Genomic DNA, 24,664 nt, shown 5'->3' on the forward strand with positions numbered 1-24,664 from the left:
GTGATGAGGGGGACTGCTGACTATCAGTCAGTGCTGTGGTGCATTTTTCATAATTGTTGCTTGTCTCAGTGCTGCAGGGAGCAGGACGGACTCTTCTCCAGGTGTTCTGCAGTCAACAGTCAGTTTGAAATGACTCTGTAGTTGTTGCATTCTGATGGATCCCAGCTGGATCTTTTAAGGAGTGGTTGCATGCAGGACGTCATCACATAATGTGCGAGCTGGCTCGAGGACAAGGAGCTGGGGTTTATAGAGGGAAACCACAGGGTTGTGGCAGGAAACACTCTGATACAGTCTCAGTGACACATGAGAATATGGTTCATGGGAGCATCCATCAGATCTGCCTCCACTCACACAGCCATTAAATGAGGACACAGTTCATCCCTAGCTATTAATGTTTCAAACACAACAAGCTGATCAAATCATTTTAATAAGTCTGTTACCAAGAGCTCCTACATTTAAAACACTGAACTAAGTCAGATGGAGCTAAACACGAAACTGGAGGGTATAATTGAACTCTGAAGCAGATCTCATTGAACTTACTGTTATTGCTCTGACCCGGGATATTAAACATGTCAGTCTGTAGAACACTGTGGCCAGTGGAACTAAGGTGATAGAGAGCAGGACCTGGGGGGGACATCAATCGCTGATGCACTGTTCAGAAGCACAGGTGGGCAGTTTTGACAGGTGGCAGGAACACGAGCACCGTCCATCCACAGCCAATGTGTGTGCCACAAGGTGTGATGGTTTCACAGGTGTGATTGTTTCACAGGTGTGATCGACGACTTGGCTGTTGTTGGGTGTATGTAAATGAGGGACAGGAGGAGGAGTACAGAGCACTGATGGGCAACTTTGAGAAGTGGACTAGACAGAATCTCCTGTAGCTGAACATCAGCAAGACCAGAGAGATGGTGATAGATTTTAGGAAGAAGAGGAGGACTGCTTCCCAACCACTGTGCATTCTGGAAAGGTTGTGGAGGTGATGGAGGATTATAAGTACCTGGGTGTTACCATCAACCACAGACTGGACTGCAGATCTAACACTGAAGCTATTTACAAGATGGGGATGAGCAGATTATACTGCCTGAGGAAGCTGAGATCCTTTAATGTGTGCAGCCAGATGTTGAAGATCTTTTATCAGTCTGTGGTGGACAGTGTACTTTTCTTTGCTGTGGTTTGTTGGGGGAGCAGCATCGGAGCCAGCAACACCAACAGACTAGTATAGTTTGCACTGTGTATATACATTGTATATATCTTGCTTTCTATTTATGTTATGTACAGTGTGTTTTTCTTTTATTTTTCTTTCCTTTATTCTTGCAGGCACACTGCTGCTATAACAAAATCATTTCTCAGTCTGGGATCAATAATTCTATTCTATTCTATTCTATTCTATTCTATTCTATTCAATTCTATTCTATGATCGTTCCATAGGCGTGTGATGTGTAATGTTCCACAGGTGCGATCGTTCCACAGGTGTGTGATGTTTCACCTGTTCAGAAGAAATAATAAGCACCTCTGAAAGTTACAGTACAAACAGCAGTTTAAAACCATAATGTTAATTATATAAGTGTTAAGATATAGACAAGATGCTGTTAAGGTGTGCTCTTAAATTGACGTTATGATCTGTGAGAGATGTACTAGTGCGCATGAGCAGAATAAAGTGGCCTCTCTGAGCGTGCGTGATTATTCTTCTGTGAAATTAACTATGCTTAGTTTAGGTGTTCCTGCCCTAAAGATGGCAACCCCAACAATATATCAGTATATATAAAATGTATTTATTGATTGACTGACATCATTACGTTTCCCTCTGATCGTTTGAGTCCGCTTTTCTGACACATCACCGAGGAGTCCTGATACAACATCCGGCCCAGCAGGCGGAGCCATGCTGTCTTTTTACAGTGACATTTATTTTGAATGGACCCGGACCGGAAATGTTATTGTTATTGACCAGAGAGAAGTTAGCAGAGCTGGGGAAGCTAACAGCTCTCGAAGGCTAACGGAGCTAACATGACGAAGTAACGAATGGCTGACTGTGCTGACATCAGTGTGAAGGTGAGTTTTCTTCATGATGAACACATGCAGGCTCGTGTTTGATGCTTCCGGTTCCTTATTGTTAATCTTCAGCTCAACTTCGCGCCACAAACCTGCACACACAGACGCAGCCACTGCGCAGGCTCAGTAGGACCGACTGCTGCTGCTGTGTTAGCTTAGCTACGTTAGCCGCTGGTCAGCTAAGCGTTGCTGCTGTTATTAAAACTATAATGACACCAATACACAGAAACATCATGGCCGCTGCTCAGTTAGCATGATTATAAACAGGGTCACCTGCCTGCCTTCATTATATTATAGTTCTAATATGAATATGTCTGTATCGATCACCGGCAGTGTGGGAGGGTAGCTCTCCAAATGTACTCCGTTACAGTTACAAATTAACTGTTAAATTAGTCAGTAATGAGATAATCCAAAAGTACTGGTGAGGAGAGAAGGACTGATGAGGAGGAGCTAGAAATAATCTGCAGCTCCTTATCATTAATGTCTGATCTTCATATATTTGATTATAAAAACACAGATAATTATTTCACGTGAGACTGAAGCGGGTGGAAGTATTATGGAAGTATGGAACTAGTATTTTCCTGCTTTAACCTTTCTTCACTGCAGGTCATCACATGATGAGATCACACGGTGCTCTGTATGTGAGGGATGAACCAGACTGAGTCAGATACTGGTCCCGTCCTCACGGCCCTTTGAGGGCCATGAGCTCCACATCCTCCTCAGTGGGACGTTTCACTGCGACTCTGATTTGCCTCCGGAGGTCGAGTCAGAGGCGAGCTGGCGTCTGTGTGAATGGATAAACCCGAGGCGTGGAGTGGCGGCGTGTAGATCTGATGGTCTTACAGTCTTATAACTACACAGGTCCTTCACTCAACAAATAAAACAGAAATGTCCCAGAACGCAATGCTACAGAATGAAACAACAGCAACTGTAACTGTCTTTGGCCGCTTATGAGGAAAATAATACCACAGTTCTACGTGGAGAAGCATCTGTCCTCTCGTCTGTCCTCCCGTCTGTCCTCCTACAGTTCATTTCTGTTTTGGTTTTGGGGGGGAGTCATGCTCTGTGGGGTCCAGGTGAAGTCTGAACAAATGAGTCTTGAGTGTTTTGCTGAAGACAGAGAGTGACTGTGCTGTCCTGACTAGTGACGGACCGATTATCGGCCACCGATATTTTGGGGCCCGATAGAATGGCCCAGTTTCTATCGGGGGTTCTATCGTATCGGTAAAATGTTGCGCCGATAAAAAGAAAAAGTATGACAATGACAAAAGCATGCGCTGGTGTACTGATTTATTTTGTCCAGTGGGGCGCGCTGGCTCAGCTCAGCCAGAGACTTTGGCTCAGCCCACATTTTGGTGAAGTCCCTCAGACACTGACTGACATGTTGTTTATTTAGATTTGTTTGTATATTTTTATTTATTTATTGAAGGTTCTGCTACATTATTTATTTTATTTTTGTTTGTGTGCCAGTCTGCACTTTTTCTCAGCTTGACTGAACAAGTTCAAATGTTAAATGTCATTGAAAAAAAGTCTGTTAAATGTTAAGAGTCTTGAATAAAGACATTGGTTTATGAAAGCATCTGTCTGTACTACTGTCACTGTGACTGTACTATTGTATAATCATATCGGTGCAAAATCTATGCACAATCCAAGGCCTGTTTTCATTCCAGCTCAAAAACTATACTATATATATGGTTGCATATCAGCTATCGGTGATTGTACCCCCTCTAATATCGGCTATCGTTATCGGGCCAAAAAATCCCTATCAGTCAGACACTAATCACAACAGGAAGCGGGTCGGAACAGGAAGGCAGTGGATGTCACGGAGGAGGCGGGTCGCATGGGAGAATTTGGGTAGATTGTAAACAAGGCACGCTGCGTTCTGGATACGCATGTTAATCTGGTTGGCCATTAGAGAGACCACCGATCAAACTATTTAGAACCAATATTGGCAAATAAGATCCTGGGCAGATCAACCAGAGTACCCAGACTCAGTGTGAAGCTTCAGTAAAGTGGCTTAGTAAACTCTCCATCTGTCTCCTCTGTGGTCCAGTGGACGGAGAGACGTCGTCCAGCTGAAGAAGACGTTTGTCCCTTGGAGTGTAAATCATTGAGGACGGATGGAAACACCATCATCTTCAGACCGGACAGGAAGTCGTCATCCACACCTCACACAGGAAGTCCCTCTGCGGAGAGACAGGAAGAGGAGAGAACACCTTTCTCAGGTGACACAGAATAAACACATGAACATGTTTTATATAAAGTTTGGTTTAACTCACCTGACAGGTTCTTTGTTAGTAGACCAGGTGTGAACAGACAGGTAACACAATAAAGACAGTGTGTCTGCACCATTTTCATGTCTGAAGGTCTGAAGGTTAATGATATATTACCAGCTGAACTAATATTGGCGTACCTGCACAGAGGTGGAGCCAGGTGTTTCACACCTGATGTGTTGGCTGTCTCCTGCTCAGGTGCGGGGATAATGAGTGAGAAGGTGGTCACCATGGAGACCAGTGAGTCCAGTGAGGATGAACTTGGACGACTCGACATCGACCTGGACAGAAAGTCAAGACAACACAACCTGAGTTCCAGCAACGTGCGCGCCATTCTGCATGTGAGCGTCTCACACACACACACACACACACAGAATGTGTGTGTTTCATACAGTTTATATAGGAAGAGGTTGGTGTGTCAACACATGTTCTTATTTACGTGTCAGGAGGTGATTACCCACGAGCGTGTGGTGGCCATGATGAAAGCTGCCATCAGAGACACTCAGGACTTGCCCATGTTTGTGAGTCCATGTTGACTTTGTCTTGTCTGAAGAGCCTTTGCATGTTTTTTTACCTGTTTATAACATGTTTTTAACGGGTTGTCTGTTTCTCTGTCTGTCCGTCTTTTTTTCACCAGGAGCCAAAGATGACTCGTTCCAGATTGAGGCAGGCCGTCCAGCAGGGACAGGTGAGTGCAAACTTCCACAGTCCTCTGATAGATTACCTGAAGATCCAGACTTGTCTGTTTTTTTTTTTGTTATTAAACTTTTCTATTCATTTGAGAGAACAAGAGAGGAAAAACAGAACAAAAATACATGTTGCACTTTTGTATACCTGACAAACAGAAAGAAAAGAAAGGCATATATACATTTTTACTTAAAAGTCATTATAATGGAAAGAATTAGGCCACACGACAGAAAGACACCTCAGCTTTAAGATCTTTTAAATAATGATATATAAGTAAAGTAACAAAGGTATCAATCTACAGACATATTAATTATAATGTCAGTACACATTTTGTGCAAAAATGAAAAGGCATAAAGAAAAGAACATTTTGTCAGCCATTTTGTCAGCCATCTCCTTGTAATTGCTTTCTTACTAGCAAGTAGAAGAATATTATACATATATTTATTCTCCAACCCCTTTACAGCATCTGGTCTTATCCCCAAATATAAGGTCTCAAACTCTAGGGGGATCGCTACTCTCAAGATTTTTTCCATGATAATCTTGGTGTCTTGCTAATATTTTGAAATTATAGGGCAGTCCCAGAACACGTGGAAATGAGTTGCCTTGTTGTTGCCACAGAGTCTCCAACATGATGTATTTTGAGAGATCATTTGAGCTGGAGCTCTAAAAAATCAAACTGTGTTTTTCCACCCAAATTCTTTCCAAGAGATTGATGAAGTACTTCTCCATTGTTGTACAAATATTTTTTCCCATGTCTCCGGGTGTATTGTTATACTACTTCTCTTTCTTTCTGAATTTCTGCAGGTACATTTTGGAATAGATAGAGTAATCTAGGAAGCACATTAATTTTTATTGCTTCCACCCTCTGTCCTAACCCTAAGAATGGCACTAGGTCCCATCTAGTCACATCAGATTTAATTTTGGAGATTAGGAGGTCATAGTTTTTTGATACAGTCATGTGTAGATCTTTTGGTATATTCACACCTAGATACCTAATTAATTTTAATTCCCAGTTAACGTCGAATTCCGCTCTAATTTTTTGACTAGGAGAATAATTAAATGTCAAAATTTGAGATTTATGGGTGTTGAGTTTATATCCTGAGAATAGTCCATATTCCCGCAGGGCTGAGAGCAGTTCTTGAAAGGAAGTGGATGGGTGTCCCAAGTATATCAAAATGTCGTCTGCGAATAGGGCAATTTTGTGTTCTAACTGAGCCACTCTGATCCCCCTTATCTTCTCGTTCTGTCTTATCCACTGACTGAGGGGCTCTATAAAAATAGCAAATAAGAGCGGGGAAATACGGCAGCCCTGTCGACATCCCCTTTCTAATTTAAAAGAATTTGATAGTCCTCCATTAATCCGTATTCTAGCACATGGTTTGTCATATAAAGTTTGTATTATCTTCACAAAATTTTTACGAAATTGAAATCTTTCTAATGCCTTATAAAGGAAAGACCAATTGACTGAGTCGAATGCCTTTTCCGCATCCAACCCCACCAAGACAGCTTCCAAGTTGTATTTATTTATATGATTAATTATGTGTAATGTCCTCCTTACATTATCCTGTGTTTGCCTTTGTCTGATAAACCCTGTTTGATCTAGCTGTATAATATCTGGGAGTATGTTTTCTAGACGTTTTGCTAAAATTGATGTGAAGATTTTGTAGTCCTGATTCAAAAGACTAATAGGGTGGAAATTGGAACAATCAGTCTTATCTTTTCCTTCTTTTGGAATTACAGTGATAATTGCCTCCTTCCAGGAGGGGGGCATCTCTCCTTTCTCTAGGACCCAATTGAGTGTTCTCAATAATACTGGGGATAAACAGTCACTAAATGTTTTGTACCAGCCTGAGGTGAACCCATCAGAGCCTGGGGACTTATCTGGTTTGAGCCTTGAGATTGCCTTTTGTAGTTCCACCATGGTCACCTTAGATGTTAAGATTCTATTCTGATCTTCAGTAACTGTTGGTAGGTTGAGTGAAGCAAGCATAGAATCAGGTGATTTGTCCCCTTCATGGACCGTCTGGGAGTATAGGTTCTTATAATACTCTTCAAAACAGCTACAAATTTCCTGGAAGTCATGCTTCACTTGTTTGGTTGTTGGGTCTTTAATTTCATGCACAGCTCTCTCTGCTTGTTGTTTTCTTAGTTTGTATGCTAAGTTTTTTGCTGCTTTGCTACCCGCTTCATAGTACCTCTGTTTCAAAAATGTTAATTTCTTCTGAATATCTGTCTCATAAATTTCTTTTATCTGGTTTTTAATTTCACAATTTTTTTTAGTAATATCTAGTTGGGTATCTTTTTTGTGTTGTCTCTCTAATTTACTCAAGTCCTTTTCTAGATTATGCAATTTTTCCTGCCTGAGTTTCTTTTGTAAAGCCAATTTTGCAATGATTTTCCCTCTTAAAACAGCCTTTCCAGCATCCTATACCATGACTGGGGATACTTCCCCATTGTCATTCTCAGACAGGTACAGCAATATTTCGTGTTTAATTTCTTCCTTCAGTTTTCCTTTGAGTATATTTGAATTAAGTATCCAGGTAGTTCTAGTTTTATTATTTCTTAAATTAAGATCCAGATAAACTGGGCTATGGTCCGATAAGTCCATTATTCCAATTTTGCATGTCCTTACAGAACCGATATCTTTATTGTCCATAAAAAAATAGTCAATCCTAGAGTATGTTTTGTGGGGTGTGGAGTAAAAAGTGTAATCCCTAGTTGTTGGATTGAACTCTCTCCATACGTCACAGATACCAATTTCTTTAATCATCTTTCTCATCTTTTTACCCACTGTGGTATTCTGTGACTGAGTTGGTCTGGATACATCCCACTTTGGGTTTAATCTCAAATTAAAGTCACCTCCACAGATGACCATTCCCTGTGCTTTTGTAATCATAAGGTCTAAAACATGTCTATAGAACCCCCATGTTGCACCAGGAGGTGCATAAACATTAAGTAGGGTAATTTCTAGTCCTTCTAATTTACCCATAACCATATTATATCTTCCCTCCTTGTCTATGATTTCTGATGACTTTTCAAAAATTACTCTTGTAGATATCAGTGTTGCCACCCCTCTTCTGTGTCCCTTGTCATAGGATGCAGAGAATACCTGATTGAAACCCTGTCTTTTAAGTTTAACATGTTCAGAATTAGTTAAGTGGGTCTCTTGAAGGAATATTATGTCTACCTTGTCTTTTTTCATTTTGCTTATAATTTTACTTCTTTTAACTGGATTAAGAACGCCTTTCACATTGTAAGAAGCCAGTCTAAGTGGTACTTTGGAGCTTTCCATTAAAGATCACGTAGAATCCCTTGTTTTACAATCCCCCCTCCACTCAAACTCTGAAAAAACTGAAACATCATAACTAACACAAACAGAGCAGTCCCAAAAAAATATGAACTTGGTAGTTTTCACCATTACCTCGCACCAGACTTCCTGCTTTGAGGTCTTGTTCATGACCCTGATGGAGCCTAGATCTTCTATTGGCTCTGAGGGAAAGCCTCCACATCTCTGTGAAGGGCCCTCCTTCAAGTGAGTGAAGTGTTGCATGTCCATGGAAGGTCAGGTCCTCCTCGATCAGACACGTAATATTCCAAATGTCTTTTGCTCTTGCCGAAGTGTCTCACATAATGTGAAGCTGGTTCAGTTGTGTGCCCGTCTGAAAACATCGAGTTTCTTCTTAAAGCCATCCCGCTGCGCCTCAGGCTGCTGCTCCTCTCCTCTCGGGGGTCGGGTTTTATGCCACATCAAGTTCTTAACTCTGTCTATCCAGCTGGTGGGTGGTTTGTATATCGCTACGGGCAGACCTCTTTTCACCATATCTTTAGTAGCCTCCTGCGCCGAGTTGTACATGCACGACTCTCCTTTGTAAAACACTCTCATCCTGGCTGGGAAAGGGGTCTGAAACCGTATTTTGTTATCCCTCAACACTCTTTTAGCTTCAGCATATTCCCGGCGCTTCCTCAGGGTCTCTGGAGCATAGTCATGATCCACATAAACTTTCTTTTCTTTGGACAGAAACCCCCTTTTGCGCCATACCTGCTGCAGAATTTCACCACTATGGACCTCGGGGGGGGGGAGTTCGGCATCGGGAGGCAGCTCCAGCTTTTCCTTCAGCATGTTCTCCACAAATATTAACATAGATGCTGAGTCATTCTCCGACCCCTCCTCGATGCCATGAATTCTTATATTATCCCGTCTTGCTCGTCCCTCTTGGTCCGTTAGCTTGTCTTCTAATTTAGCCTGTAGCTTCAGTAGCTCCCTTCGTCAATTCTGTTGTTAGTTGCCTTAATGTCACCTCGTATGTCACGGAGGGTGTCTGCGTTTTCACGCCGAAACTCGTAGTTCTTGCAGTATCATTTGCAGGTTAGCCATATTCGCATCCTCCTGTGGTTCCTCAGCGTCAGGGTAGCTATCCGTGTCACCTTCGACTGACTCTTCCTCGTCCAAGCGGGTTTTTTCAATTTCTGAAATGTATCTCCTGCTTTTTCTGGACATATTAAAAACGCTCCTTAAATTTGATCTATCTTTGTTTAGAGACACTTTGAGAAAATACAGCGTTTTTCCAACTGATCGAGGAGCTCTGTCTTTCTGCTGCCTACCTCATGGACGCTGAACCGGAAGTCAGACTTGTCTGTTTAATCCGTCTCTCTTCCTGTCTGTCTATATGCTTACAGCCACTCAACTGGAGTGTTTCAGCAGTGAACACAACAGTGAAGGTAAACTATCTAAATCAGTCTGATGGCATCTTGCCTCCACATACTGTTGTTTTGTGTCCCCTGTTTAGAAATAAACTTGACCTTGACTCTCCGTCTCTCTTCCTGCCTGTCTGTCTCTCTGCCTGTCTCTCCGGCAGCCTCCTCAGTTCGTTGATATTGATCTTGAGGAAGATGAAGACTCTTCTGATGAAGAGTATTGTCCTGATGAGGAAGAGGAGGAGGAGGACACGGCTGAGGAGGTTTGTTTGTTTGACCTTTGATATATTGTCTTTGTATTGGTGAGCTGATAATCGATCAGTTTGATCAGTAAACAGTGAAGATGGATCAATGAAAAGATCATTCGAGCCTAAACGGAATCATGCTGCAGGTTCTGTGTGGTGCTGATTCTCCTCCTGTTGTGGGTCAGAGTCAGGGGTATCAGGTGGGGACTCTGCTCCTGGCCCAGGTACTGGTTCTCAACATCACCTCAGACACTAAAGCCCACCTACACACTGTGTAAGCATTGATCGCTGAAGGATGGACTGGGACTCCTGGAGGACCAGTATCTGGTCAGCGAAGAAGATGTTAGCTACTCAGGGCAGGTCAGAACATTGGCTGATAGGCTCCTCCTCACCTGTCTGCACAGGTGTTTTTATTGATTCTAAAGCTAACAGCACTCAGAACTGCCTGTCTGTCTCTCTAACCCTAACCTAACCTGTTACCATGGAAATGCTGCAGGACACACTCTAGCCGTGTGTGTGTGTGTGTGTGTGTGTGTGTGTGTGTGTGTGTGTGTGTGTGTGTGTGTGTGTGTGTGTGTGTGTTCGCAGACCTTCCTCAGTGATGCAGACAGCTTCGCTTCACCTCCCAGAATGCATCAGGGTTCTCAGCCTGAACTTTCGGCAAACCAGAGAACTAATAAAGCCCAACAGGTACGTCAACCTGTGACAGGTACTTCAACCTCTGACAGGTACACTGACCTCTGATAGGTACTCTGACCTCTGACAGGTACTCTGACCTCTGACCCTTTGACATACCATCTCACCTGTTTTTTAGGGCTCTCTATCATACCTAGAGGAAGAGGTGATGACCTCAAGCTGCGCTCCTCAGCACCTCCAAACTGCTCCCGAGTCTTCCTTCCTGGAGAGACTCAATGCTGTGGAAGAGGAACTGGATGGCAGCTCTGCCTACACCTTTAACCAGGTAGCTGTCCCACCCACCCACCATCTCCCCACACATCTGCACACCCGTCTCTACCTACCTACCTACCTACCTACCTACCTACCTCTGTTTCAGTGTATTGTAAGAAAAGGTGTTGATGATGATGATGATGATGATGGAGGTGCTGAAGACTCAAGCTGTTTGGCGTACCGCACACGCTCAAAACTTCGTCTGGTTAACGTTCCTATGGGCCAGCTGGAGGCAGAGCTTCTTGCCCCTGATATCACCGCTGACATGTACGAGCAGGGCACTTCCCAACGAAAGGGGGACCGTCACTGGACTACGTGGCTGCAGGGTCTCATGGCCCCTGACGTCGAAGGTCAGAGGTCAAAATGAAAGTCTGCATGTTGTGAAACAGTTTGTCTGTTTCAAGTTGTTGCTAAACAACTTCGTGTGAGTTGGGAAGTGAAGAGTAACCAACAACAGCACAGTAAACTCTGTGCGCCCTCTGTTCATTCAACAGTTACTCAAAGTCAGGATTTATTCGTCCCAATGCTTCAACAGAACCATTGACACACACTGGATTAGATTCAGAACAAAACAATTGATTGTGAAATTATGGTCGAATGTTGAGTCAAAGTCCCTTCAGACTAACTTGTTTCCCACAATGTGCTGTCCTCTCTGACAGCTGACTAAACGTGTTTGATTTCTCAGAGGAAGCTGATGATGATGATGATCCGGAGTACAACTTCCTGGATGACCTGGATGAACCAGACCTGGAGGACTACAGGACAGACCGGGCTGTTCAGATCACAAGTAGGTTTCATGTTGGACTAGAGCTTTCCCAGGACTTCTTCATGTCCTCCCCTCAGTTTTACACGTCCATCTTCTTCTTCTTCTTCTTTTTCAGAGAGGGAAGTGAACGAGTTGCTGGATGAGCTCTTTGATACAGTGAGTTGTTTTTTCCCAGCTGTTGTTTCTGCTGAGACTGACTGATGATTTTACATGATAATGTGTCTGTATTTCTGTTAAAGCAGCACATTCAGTTTTGTGTGTTGTCCCTAATACAAACTGTTTCAGTAGAATCAACATAAATCATCATTGAAAGAACACAGCTGTTAATGTGGACACCAAGTTCAAGTTGTAGTTGATTTTAGTTGATTCAGAACTTAATGATGTGTTGCGACAACCCTCGTGGCTCCAGGACTGATGCTGTCCTCTATTCACTGACCAGCTCCAGGACGAGGAGCAGCAGGAGGAGGAACAGGAGGAAGAGGAGGAGGAGGAGGCTCAGACACAGATTGGGCCTAAATTCAATGTCCCGCAGGCTTTATGGTAACGCCACACAGTTTGATGTTGGTCCTCCTGTTGGGACGGTGCAGCAGAGAAGTGCTGTGACTGTTTGGGTTGGGAGGAAGAGAAATGGCCTCTGCTGCTGCTTCTTCATACAGAACATATGAAGAAGAAAACCACTGAGAGGACGACACATCATTTTAGGCCCCACCCAATTCCTTTTCACATTTCACAAAATGTCCCATTTCTGAAACCTGTTCAAACAACAGCTTTATGATACCATTAGTATTCAGTCCTCTGATGGAGGCAGAGCCTGTGTGTGAAATCACTGTTACTGTTGTTCTGATTGGTGGAGAGGGAACTTCATGAAGACTTTGTGTGTTACAGCAGTTTTGTCCCTTTTCTGCCATCTGTAGCTTTGAGGCACCGTTAGCCAGCATGCTAACAGAGCGACGACGAACAGTTAGAAAACAGTATGAAGCTCTGCAGCAGAGGAGAGCTCTGCAGGACACAACTAACCACTGTGACAACACAACCCTGAAGGATACACCAGGCCCACAACCCAACAGTCTCACATCCATCTTTGTAGTGCCAGGACGGGTCTGCCCCACCCTCCACCTGGACTACAATCAAAAACTGCAGCTGCAGCAGCAGATACAGCAGGTACTGTGTTGTCCCTCAGTCTGACATCACCTTCCCTTCATCAGTGATCAGATCTTCTTCATATCCACAGGCATGAAAATCACTCGCATTTCGGCAAAATTCACATCTTGAAACCAAAGTAGGTGACCTATGTGAATCGTGTAGAACCGAGTTTAGAACTGGGTTCTTAGCGGGGGGATTGAATTTGAAAGCAGTGACCGTTCGTAGGTTGCCGCTACAACAACAAGTGGACAACGAAGACAGTCAGTGGCTGTCCAGTTGCTCATCTTGATGTCCGCAGGTGAAGTGATGGACTGACTGCTGTGATCAGCTGTTTAGACAGGATAGACAGGCAGACCTGTCATATTCAAAATTTTCTTCCAGTGGAGCATGCCCCCCCAGGGGGGTTGTATCATTCTCACTTTTTTCACCCCTGACACGTTTTCATGCCTGTATCCAACATGAACAAATTCCTGTTAGTTGTCAAACTTTCAGACCAAAACGTCAAACTTCAGATTTCCAGGTGAAGTTTACCTGAAACAGAGTGTTTCTGTCTTTCAGCATGTGCAGCTGCTGACTCAGGTTCACCTGCTCTGTCGCCGCGTGAACACCTTGAACCATGAAGCCTGCATCACCAAACACTATCTGGTCAGTCTGTGAACAACAGCACAAACACTCCCTGCTCAGTGTGTAAACATCTATGCTGACAATCTCTTCTTCCTTCAGGAGGAGCTGCAGCACTTTGCACGCCATCAGGAGGAGTTTTTTCTCTGCAGCAGTTTCAGAGTTTGTAATCTGCAGGGGGCTCTGGATCTTCTACAGGAGGTGAGGTTGACAGCAGAGCCTCCTCCTGCTCCCCCTGCTCTTCCTGCCTCCAGGCGCTGGCTCCCTAGGATGACTCCTGCTACAAATAGTAAGGAGGAAAATAAACTCTTGCTCTGTCAACATGTTAAAAGTCCATTCAGACAGAAGTTTTTGTTATCCCTCTCAGTGTTTCCCACAGCATGGCTGTTATCTGTGGATGGCAGACATGAAAATCACTCATCTTTAGGTGAAATTCGCTGTTTTGAAACCGAAATAGGTGACCTGCGTTTATCGTGTAGATCCGATGAGAAAATATTTTTGGGGGTGAGGGGTATGGACGGGACATGGAGGTATACCAGTTGCTCATCTTGATGTCCGCAGGTGAAGAGATGGACTGACTGCTGTGATCAGCTGTTTCTTGGTTTTAAAACTCTCCAGCTGTGAGTCGCACAACAGTGCAGGTCATCGACCCCTCCGCCCACCTCACGCAGTGGCCGGCACGTCAACGGCTCAGATTTAGATAACGTTAACAATGGAGGTGGAAATAAGTCTACCGAGGCGGCAAATTGGCGCACCGAAACAGACCCTCAAATACACCGCCCTCTGTCTAAATCCACGGACCTAGCTGCAAAAAGGACGGCCAAATTGGCGGCTTGCTGTCCACTTTAAAAACTGCTAATAACTATGCAAACAAGCGCAGCCATGCACTGCAGGCACACTGTCAAACAGAAGTGCACAGGAAGAAGGTGCAGGTCATAGCATCAATACACTGTAGCCAGCACCTTTCTTCCAAGAAGAGAGACAGAAACTTCTTCAAAACCCATATTCATCTTGTCACAACACACTCTTTAAGGGTTTGCTTTTCTCATTCTGGGGAAGTTGGCCTGTTAAAGTTGTGCTGTTGTGCATTTCATGAGACAAGTTGTCAGTCTCATTTATTGTATAGCATAATGTGACCATGTTTATTATACATTCATACTGTCTTGTAATTTTTCTTGATTTTTCTCTCAAAATGCATCAGATTGATGCTTTTAAATATAAAATATTCAAAATGTTCTTCCAGTGGAGCATGGACCCCCTGAGAGGGGTCAAATTCTTCTCACCTTTTTCACCCCTGACCCGTTTTCATGCCCGGAATGGGGTTTGTCTACATTACACAGGGTTGCTTAACTATATTGCAGCACACTGACTGCTCCTCCTCTTCTCCTCTCTGTGTCTCTGGTAGGCTACATTAAATGAGGCAGGTAGGAAGGTGTAACTGACTGGAGACAGAAGGAAGATGGATTTTTTTCACCGGGTTAACCGATCTCTGATGCTGAAAAAATAAGAGTGAAAAATGCTTTAATGGGTCACCAAAAGCAGGTGGGGCTGGGCGATAAATCCCTCCAGGAGACGGGCATACAGGTGTAGTCCCACAGTCCCTGCCTTGGCACAGACGCTCACGTCACCTGGGAGCTGGAGCGCAGACACAGGTGGGATCCGCCAGAGAGCCAGGGATGCTCCCATTAGCTTGCTTCTTAGCCAGGTCCTCGCTACTCTCCCCAGCCAAGATAGCTGGTCCTCCTCCGTTGTTCGGTTCCAGCCGACGTTCAACAGCATCAATTGTAGGTTTTTCTCGAGGCCGGTGCTTAACGCCAGGAGCTACCGAGCCACAATTTGTGACGTCCGCTATGAAAGTTGTATCATCCCAATGTTTTTATAAAAACATGCAAACATATTCAATTTACTAAAGTATTTTATCAGAGACACATTGTATTTCGAGTGGGTTAGGGTTAGGGTTTGAAGCTGTCTGTTTACAATGAAAGCATTAAAATAAAATCAATACTTTAAATAATTTCTTTGTCATTTGTAGGAGAAAAAAAAATCAATTAAAATCGTAAATCAAGTTTGGTGTGAAAAAATTTAACCCTAACCCTTTAAATCTAAATCTAACCCTAACCCCCACCCCTAACCCTAACCCAATTAAAATCGTAAATCAAGTTTGGTGTGAAAAAATTTTTAGTCCATATCGCCGGCACTAGTAGTGGGTAATATACCTTGGCAGCCCGCCCAAGTCTATGTGTGGGAAACACTGTTCTAGCAGGTCCTCTGTTTCTGGTTCTGGTTGAAGTTTTTGTTCTGGTTCTGTTTAGGCCATGCCTTCCCTGTGCTGCCCACCAACACTGCGTGGCTATTCGCCACCCGACCCATTTTCCTTTACCCAGAACTACTTCCTGTCTGCAGCCTGGAACACAGCCGACATCACCGGAGCATCTACACTCCAGGAGAGAACGGGTGAAAACACACTAATACACAAATAACACACAATAAACATGGGAGTTCATGGCATGGACAGTAACACAACACACAGCTGTAAGAGTGTGAGGACATGAGGACGCGTTTCACGTTTGCTGTTCAGTGAAGGAATTTGGATCTGAATTTAAAACATGAAACGGGAACATCTACTTCTTTTTTCTGGATCAGTTATGTAACCTTTGAAAATAAACTGTCCAGCCCACATGATCTGAAAATATGACAAAGTTTGACCACTATAATCTCGCATGATGCCCCTGTGCAGGCTGATTGTTCTGGCTTTGAAGCACTTCGAGGGGACGCTCCAGACGGATCAGCTGATCAGCTCGTACCTGCTCTGTAAGAGTCGATGGAGCTTCAGGAAACACGTCAGAGAGATGAGCAGCCCGAGAGCCCCCGACAACAACGTCATCAAGGTGACATCACTGTTACATCACACACATCATCAGCCAGTCCCTGTCAGAAACATGTCTAAATTCTGTCCAACCACGTCTTCAGACATTTCTGACACGGCGTGTTGTCCCCACGCTGCCACTCGCATGCAGCAGAATCCCGCCGGGAGACCAGCGCCCCCCAGTGGACCGGAACACCGCCAACAGGCCAAACTGGCTCAAGGTCTCACAGACAAACAGCCTCTGACACAAACACCCGCTGCTGAGGACACGAACGTGATGTTATGTTCATACTTGTTATGTTCAGTGATGTCACAGCCTTGTCACCTGATGGTTCTCTAATGTTCTCGCCTACAGAACAGTCAGCTGATCATCCAAAAGACCCGACTCACCTCCACCTCTTACCCCCCCTCCCTCCCCCCTGGCTGCACTCTTAGGCTCCACCCTCACTGGCTCAATAAGTCCCATCCCCCGCATCCCCGCCACAGACGCCTCTTTACCTTGGCCCATAATGCATCTCTGCCACCACTCGCCAAAGCCCCAGCAGGCAGACAGACAGACAGACAGGCAGACAGACAGGTGGATAGACAGGCAGACCTGTCACTTCCACCTCCAGGTGTCAGTAGTTCAGTCCTTACCCACCCCGTATGTGCTGACATCATTCAGTCCTGCCTTCCTATCGGCCAGAGAACGCTGCAGAGCGTTTCCATGCAGCAGGAGAGTTCCCTGCCCGCCCTGATCAACCCTACAACAAACAGATTGCTTTGCACAGCAGCGGCTGTGAAGCCGGGTTACTTCCTCCTACAGATGATGTGGACACCACCAGCTCCCATAGTTCCACCAGCCATCAGCTTCCAGCATGCTCGAGGGCAATACATCCATCGACTGAGAGGAGAAGGGCAGGATGAGCAGGTGTCCACAAGGCCACACCCCCCTACAAAGGAGAAGAGACAGGGGGAGGAGGAGGAGGGGGAGAGTTCTGCTTCCCCCTCAACACTCAGCACTCTGTCATCCTGTGCAGGAGAGGAGGAAGAGGGGGAGATGGTGGTGGAGGAGGAGGAGGAGGGCTGGACTGTTCAGGGTGTGGTCAGTTTGAATGGAGGAGAAAACACTGCTGGAGAGGATGAAGTGGAGAGAGAAGGAGGACGTGGAAATGAGGAATCAGGTGGGGCAGGAGAGGGGGAGGAGGGAGGGGAGGGAGAGGACGGTGGAGGAGAGGGGGAGGAGGAGGGACAGAGGGAGGACGGTGGAGGAGAGGGCGAGGAGGAGGGAGAGAAGGATAAGGATGAAGATCAGGACCGACAGGGCGAGGAGGAGGAGGAGGAGGAGGACTTTGATGACCTTACACAGGATGAAGACGAGGAGGAAGTGATGTCATCAGCGTCAGAGGAGTCGGTGCTGTCCGTTCCAGAGTTACAGGTAAACATCAGTGCAGCAGGTCTTTGTTCTGCAAGCACACCATTGGTTTAAGACACACCTTCAAGCAGGTGGCCCAGTGTTAGTGCCGGGTCAAACTGAGTAGAACCGGGCTGGCAGATGTGATGAAGAGGAGATAGTGTAACAGCTGAGAGTAAGACAACATGTTACTTTTACTGAGTGGAAACAACAACAAAACAGTTGAACCGTTCTGATCTAAAGTGCTGTAATGGAAAGCTGTTTTTTAAATTAGAAAGTAAAAGCAGAAGAAGACGCTGACTCGTCACTGAAGCCTTCAGACTCTCCGTGATCTGTTTCAGGAGACCATGAAGCAGCTGACCTGGCTGGCTGCAGAGCGCCGGCTCTGTGCAGACGGAGACTCGGAGGAGGATCACTCTCCGACCTCCCCTGGCTCTCAGGAAGAGGAAGAGGAGGAGGAAGAGGAGGGCACTAAAGGGGAGGAGTCAGGAGAGGGGAGGAGCAGTAAGGAGGGAAGAGATGAGGAGATGCCATCAGAAGAGGGGACACCCAGAGGAGGAGGGAGGTGTCCTGGTCGAGGACGAGGTCAGCCCTGGTTCTTGTCTTCGTCTCTGCATTAACGAGCCCACAGGGTGTGTTAACAGTCCGTCCTCTCTGTCTCTGCAGGTCGAAGCCGACCTCTTCGCGGTCTGAAGAGGAGCCGTCAGGAGCGTCATAGTAAAGACACTGATAAACTCTTATTGTTGTACGATGAGAAACTTGTGGACAACGACCCGCACAGAGAGAGCAAAGACGTGGCCTTCGCCCAGAGTTACCTGAACAGGGTGAGACGACAAAACATGGCGTTCCTGTACAGCAGGGTGCTACTTTTAAAATGAACAGGTCAAAATGATCTACCTGCAAATTAGGATGTAACTGTATGAAAATTTCACACCGTGGTGTGACCAAAATTATCACGGTTAACGGTATTCCAAGGTATTTTTAAAATGTCTTCAAAATGTTGAAAAAACACTGATAAATTGAAATAATTTCACCAAGATATATGTTTGAATAGGTTTATTATATATTAAGATCCAAATCCAAACCTTAAAAAAACAGCAAAATCAACATTAAACTTTTAAAAAGTTCCTCCCATTCTGCATGGAAGTGGTGTGTTCTGGGTTTTTACTTGGTCCAGCTGCCCCACTCATTTTTATATTCCTTCTTTTGTTGATATCAGTTGAAGCTGATAACCAGCTCACTTAGCTCGCTTGTGTTTTGCAGTAGCTAGCATGTTTGCACATGCATGGTGACCCGTAAGACGAGATCTCAGACTGGCCATCCTGTACGTTAATCAGGTGGCATAGACTCGACTTAGCCTTTTGGAGATTTGTTCATTCCTCAGGCATGAAAATCACTCACCTTTCAGCAAAATTTGACATTTTGAAACCAAAATAGGTGACCTACGTGAATCATGTAGATCCGATGAGAAAATATTTTTGGGGGTGGGGGGTATGGACAGGACATGGAGGTATACCAGAGAATGAACTGCTAACATGTGTGTGCCTGGGGGAGCAACTCATTTTCAATTACCAGGAAGATGTTCAGGAAGATCAGTAAGCACGTTGGATTCTCTGTCTGTTCAAAATAAGAGCTCTACATTGCACCCCATTGGCGTTTACAACTGGGTTCTTGGGGGGGGGGCTGACTGCTGTGATCAGCTGTTTCCTGGTTTTAAAACTCTCCGGCTGTGAGTCGCACAACAGTGCAGGTCATTGACACCTCCGCCCACCTCACGCAGTGGCCGGCACGTCGACAGCTCAGATTTAGATAACGTTAGCAATGGAGGTGGAAAAAAGTCTACCGAGGCGGCTAATTTGTGCACCAAAACAAACCCTCAAATACCCCGCCCTCTGTCTAAATCCACGGACCTAGCTGCAAAAAGGACGGCCAAATTGGCGGCTTGCTGTCCACTTTAAAAACTGCTAATAACTATGCAAACAAGCGCAGCCATGCACTGCAGGCACACTGTCAAACAGAAGTGCACAGGAAGAAGGTGCAGGTCATAGCATCAACACACTGTAGCCAGCACCTTTCTTCCAAGAAGAGAGACAGAAACTTCTTCAAAACCCATATTCATCTTGTCACAACACACTCTTTAAGGGTTTGCTTTTCTCATTCTGGGGAAGTTGGCCTGTTAAAGTTGTGCTGTTGTGCATTTCATGAGACAAGTTGTCAGTCTCATTTATTGTATAGCATAATGTGACCATGTTTATTATACATTCATACTGTCTTGTAATTTGCTTGATTTTTCTCTCAAAATGCATCAGATTGATGCTTTTAAATATGAAATATTCAAAACTTTCTTCTAGGGAGCATGGATCCTCTGAGAGGGGTCAAATTCTTCTCACCTTTTTCAACCCTGACCCGTTTTCATGCCTGATTCATTCATAAATTTTCCTGTCGCTTAATCAAAAAAGAAAAGAAAAGAAAAAAAAAGGAATGTCATGCGATCTACCAGTCGATTGCGATCAATGTTTTTGGCACTCCTGCTGTACACAAAGTCACAGAGCTGAGTGTTTCTCATCTGTTGCTTTTAATCAGCAGCAATTACAAAATGATTGATTCAATCTATCAGATGAGTCTCCTCTTCAAAGATTTAGATTTCTAGGTGTCTCCAGGCATCTCCAGGCGTCCAGTTATGGCAGCAGCATCAGAGAGCAGGTGAGGTCATGTTGATGCAGGTATCTGTAGTTAACTGTTGCTGTGTGTCTGCAGGTGCGCGAAGCACTACAGGACACACCTGGGCAGGTAGAAGACTTCGTGTCTCTGCTGAATGAGTTTGAGCAGGCAGGAGACGGACAGGAAGTGATTCTGTTGTTCAGGAAGCTGCGCTGCATCCTTGGAGACCGAACAGACCTCCTTCGAGACTTTGCCGCATTCCTTCATCCTGAGCAGGCGCTTCAGTGTGGACTGGTGAGCAGAACAGAATCACTGCAGGATCACAGGTGTTTCACAGACTCACTCACCTTTGAGGTCAGTGAACAGTTCTTTATTTGTCACCCTGTCCCGACAGTTTGAGGAGCAGCAGGCGTTTGAACGCAGCCGTCGCTTCCTGCGACAGTTGGAGATCAGTTTTGGAGATAATCCATCACATTATCAGAAGATCATCAAGGCTCTGCAGACCGGTCCGGACCTGAGTCCAGCCAGCATCCACGAGGTACCTGTGATTACTGTCACCTGTACACAGACCAATTCAGCCAGTATCACTAACTACAGCGGGGGCGGGGCCACTTTAGTGTCCATAAACAATAACCAACACAAATCTACTTGGAAGTGGAAATGTGAGATTAGAGGTTTGTTCAAGTTATTGATCACGTATTGAATCCAAGTTCACTATGTTGAGGTAAAATCAGCTGATTCATGTGTTTCAGCTAAAAGCTCAAATGGCGACGCTGCTGAAAGGCCACGCCCATCTACAAGCTGAATTCTGGGTGTTTTTTGAAGAACTTCGCCCACCTGTGGCCCGCCCTGGACAGTTTGAAGAAGCTCATTGGCCAGAAGACGCAGCGGGTGGGTCAGATGGCGGTGACGGCGTTGGCCAGGTGTCTGGAGGCGGGGCCACCAGTGGGTTTGAAGAAGTGACACTCCCAGAGCTTGAAGAGGAAGAGGAGGGGCATAAAATCCAGCCAATGACAAGCCGGCGCCAAAGGAGAAAGATGGATGCTCACAGAATCTACAAGGTCTGAAAACACAGGGAGGGAACCTTTAGTCTGCTTTCACTCATGGACTTCTTCTCAGACTGCTGACTGACTGTGATGTGTTTCCAGGACTGTGATTGGTCAGATAAAGACTGGCCCTGCCTCTGTCGTGATGCAAAGATTCGCAGACTCAGGAGGAAAGGATGCCCTCGCTGCCACGGCAACAAGGTCTGTCATGTTTTATCAGGTGTGAAAGAGTGACAGGTAGAAACACACTTGACTCACCTGTTGATCTTTCCTTCAGACCTCAGGGGGCGTGTCCAGAGCCATGAAGAGACTGGACCCTATGTACTCCCAGTTAAACTCCGCTCACGATGAACCAGGTGACAAAGACCTGGACCTGAAGGGGGACAATGACAGTCCACAGCCAGGTTTGTATTAGGATCACCTGTCAGTTGCTCTCAGTAAATACACAGGTGGGCTGTGTAACTGTTGTTTCCTCTCACAGATCAGAGAGGTGCATCATGGGAAGGGTCGTTCCCTCTGACAGATGAAAAGGAGGAGGAGGAGCTGGATGAAGAAGAGAATGATGAAGATGAGGAGGAGAAGAACAGTGAGAAGGAGCAGAGCTTGTTGATAAAGAGGAGCCGAAGAGAGGAGGTGCTGCAGCTCCCCATCACCTCCTCCAGCTCCTCGTCAAACCTCTCCAACTCTTCCATGATCTCCCACACCTCTGTCTCCACCTCAACCTCTGTTACCTACTCCGTCACCTCCTCTCCCCCTCTCTCGTCCTCTGTTTCCACCTCGTCCATCTCCCCCATCACCTCCTCCATCCTCTCTTCAACCTCAGTTACTTCCTCTGTTGCCTCCTCTCCCTTTGTCTCCTCCTCTGTCTCCACCTGCTGTATTCCCACCTCCACCTTCACTTCAAACTCAGTTACCTCCTCCTCTCCCTCTGTCTCTACCACAACTATCACCTCCTCCTTTACCTCTCCCACTATCTTCTCCTCTTCCATCACTTCCTACTCCTCTTCCACCAGCTCTCCGTCCATCTGCACCTCCTCCAACTCTGCTCCTCCACGGCCCAGTCCTCCTCCTGACCTCCCCGTCTGTGCCAAGAACATTTCTCTGACAGCAAGCGGAGAGAAAGTGATCCTGTGGACCAGGTACACCTCTGACCTCCTCTTTAGAAAGCAGCAGGAGTATTGACTCTGTGATTATCCTTGTTGTTGTGTTTGCTGCTTCTGACATGTTTGTTGTTTTATGTGTTGTTGTGTGTGTTGATATGTTTTGTTTGTCGATGATGTTGTGGTTGCTGTTGTTTGTTTGTTGTTTTATTTGTTGTTGTGGTTGTTGCTGTTTTTTGTTTTGTTTTGTTTTTTCAGAGAAGCAGATAGAGTAATTTTGACGACCTGTCAGCAGGAAGGAGCCAATCAGAGCACATTCCAGGCCATCTCTACTCTGCTCGGCAACAAAACTCCCAGTGAGGTGACTGGCTGTTCCAACTACTGTTGGGGCTGTGATTGGCCAATTCATTGCTCTGTGTCAGTAACTTTTCCTTGTATCTTCAGGTATCTCGCCGGTTTCGAGATTTGATGCGTTTGTTTCGGACAGCGGCTCGTCAGACCAGCTCTGAGGATGAGGCTCCGCCTACCGAGACCCAGGCAGCCAATGAGGAAGAAGACTGATATTACGTGGTCAGAGGAGCTATAGCATGACGTTGAATCAGAAGAGCTGTTGATTCATCTACAGCAACAAGTTTGAGTAATATTATGTGATTTTTATTGTGAAAGAATGCAGTAAATGTTAGATGTGTTTCTTGTAAATGAAAAAAATGTAAATATGAAAATTAAGATCAGTTGATGTTTTTGTAAAAAATTTAGTTTTTTCTTGTTTTTTTTTTTTTAACGATAAAATGTTTCTTCATTCAAATCTGTTTTACTCTTTTGCCATTATTCCATGTCGTTGGCGTTCACACCTGATCTGCCTGCTTGAGGGTGAGTCTCAAAACAATGGCACTGTTGTCCCGATCTGGGCGGTATTGAAGGATCACCGCTAACAAGTGGTTCAGTTACTTCAGTTACAAATACGATTTATTTCCTACGACTCCTCCACATTATAAGCTCACTTGTTATTCATAATTTCATGATTTAAAGGCTTTTATTATGAAGCAGCATCACAGGAAACGTGTTGGTTTTTTTAACCAACATTCTTTTTATTGTTTTCACAACATAACAAAGAAATACAATTACATGTCTTGAACAAACATGTCAACCCCCCCACCCTTTCAAGTACTTCCAAATCTTGGTTGGGAATCAAGTCAATGAGTTAGTCCATTCTAGTTCATTTTATATATATAAAAAAAAAAAATAAAACAAATATTTCTGCAATGTTAGGTACTGCAATGTCCCCAGCCTCTTCCATTACATGTGACAAGTCTGTTCTCAATACATAGCAAATGAAGGGGTCCAAGATCTGGTGAAAATTATGTTGTTGATGTTTTATTGTATATGTAATTTTCTCCAAGGGGAGACTAGATGGCTCAGACAACCACCTGCTTACATTGGACTTCTGGTGTTTTTCCATGAGAGGGCTATTATTCTCTTTGCCTTTAACACACTTAGGTCTACAAACATTCGAAAACGTTGTGTTTTACCAGTAAAAGCTGAACACGACTCCTGAACCAGCTGACAGTGAACACGTGAAACAGTGAAAAAGGTTTAAAACACGTTTAAAGAAGAAAAGATGAGAGAAACTAAAGACATTCAGTCATATACTACAGAAGTCCTGAGATCTGAGCACACTGACTTTATAAACCTCTTTCTCTTAGACATGAGTTAGACTTGACTCATTAGACAGAAGATGTGCTGTAAGTTGGATAGTTGTGAGTCATCAACGTGGCCCGCTTGTAGGCTGGGTGGGCCCAATCAGACCAACTTAAACCTGTACAGGTCAATGATTCTACCTCATGCCTGTTACACCAGGGGGGTATTCCAGAAAGCGGGTTTTGTGAAAACTCTGAGTTTGTTAACCCTGAGATGAGTTAAACTCTGAGTTTTCAGTTCCAGAAAGAGAGGTAACTTAAACTCTGGGTCTGTTACTGCGGTAACTTCCTCTGTGAACATAACCTGCTCACTGGCAGGTTTACCTGAAGAAACCGAGTCTGACGGAGCTGTCCTTTCCTTCTCAGTCTGATCATGTTGAAGCAGAAATAATTCACATAGTTTTACACCAGGAGGAGAATTTAGGTTCATTTAGATGAGCTCTCACTCTGGAGACTGAACTGAACAGCAGTCTG

The 24,664-nt window shown here is 44.9% G+C and overlaps 1 protein-coding gene across 2 annotated transcripts; it reads left to right on the forward strand.

The window, feature by feature from the left end:
• The first annotated feature begins 1,898 nt into the window (after positions 1-1,898).
• On the forward strand, positions 1,899-23,659 carry gon4l (gon-4-like (C. elegans)). Of its 2 annotated transcripts, XM_037074071.1 has the most exons (30): positions 1,899-2,049; positions 4,103-4,274; positions 4,521-4,663; positions 4,769-4,843; positions 4,960-5,010; positions 9,687-9,728; positions 9,866-9,967; positions 10,538-10,639; positions 10,764-10,910; positions 11,004-11,247; positions 11,583-11,684; positions 11,779-11,819; positions 12,103-12,203; positions 12,578-12,824; positions 13,365-13,451; positions 13,530-13,716; positions 15,740-15,881; positions 16,165-16,315; positions 16,398-16,514; positions 16,649-17,710; positions 18,028-18,271; positions 18,353-18,510; positions 20,444-20,641; positions 20,742-20,885; positions 21,100-21,408; positions 21,496-21,594; positions 21,671-21,797; positions 21,875-22,532; positions 22,752-22,854; positions 22,938-23,659. In XM_037074071.1, the coding sequence occupies exons 1-30, from the start codon at positions 2,020-2,022 to the stop codon at positions 23,052-23,054; spliced, it is 5,502 nt and encodes a 1,833-aa protein (XP_036929966.1). In that variant the 5' UTR covers positions 1,899-2,019; the 3' UTR covers positions 23,055-23,659. The 2 variants fall into 2 exon arrangements, with proteins under 2 accessions (XP_036929966.1, XP_036929967.1); XM_037074072.1 differs by lacking the exons at positions 1,899-2,049; positions 4,103-4,274; positions 4,521-4,663; ... (2 more) ...; positions 9,687-9,728; positions 9,866-9,967 and adding an exon at positions 10,287-10,309.
• The last annotated feature ends 1,005 nt before the right edge of the window (positions 23,660-24,664 follow it).

This window comes from Acanthopagrus latus, chromosome 17, assembly GCF_904848185.1.
Source record: "Acanthopagrus latus isolate v.2019 chromosome 17, fAcaLat1.1, whole genome shotgun sequence".
NCBI classification, from domain to species: Eukaryota; Metazoa; Chordata; class Actinopteri; order Spariformes; family Sparidae; genus Acanthopagrus; species Acanthopagrus latus.

Excerpts from the sequence above, each read along its gene's own strand:
- gon4l (XM_037074071.1), top strand. The coding sequence starts at position 2,020 with ATGGCTGACTGTGCTGACATCAGTGTGAAG. Across the intron at positions 11,685-11,778 it reads CCGGGCTGTTCAGATCACAA|AGAGGGAAGTGAACGAGTTG; the intron begins GTAGGTTTCATG and ends CTTCTTTTTCAG. Across the intron at positions 17,711-18,027 it reads TGTCCGTTCCAGAGTTACAG|GAGACCATGAAGCAGCTGAC; the intron begins GTAAACATCAGT and ends GATCTGTTTCAG.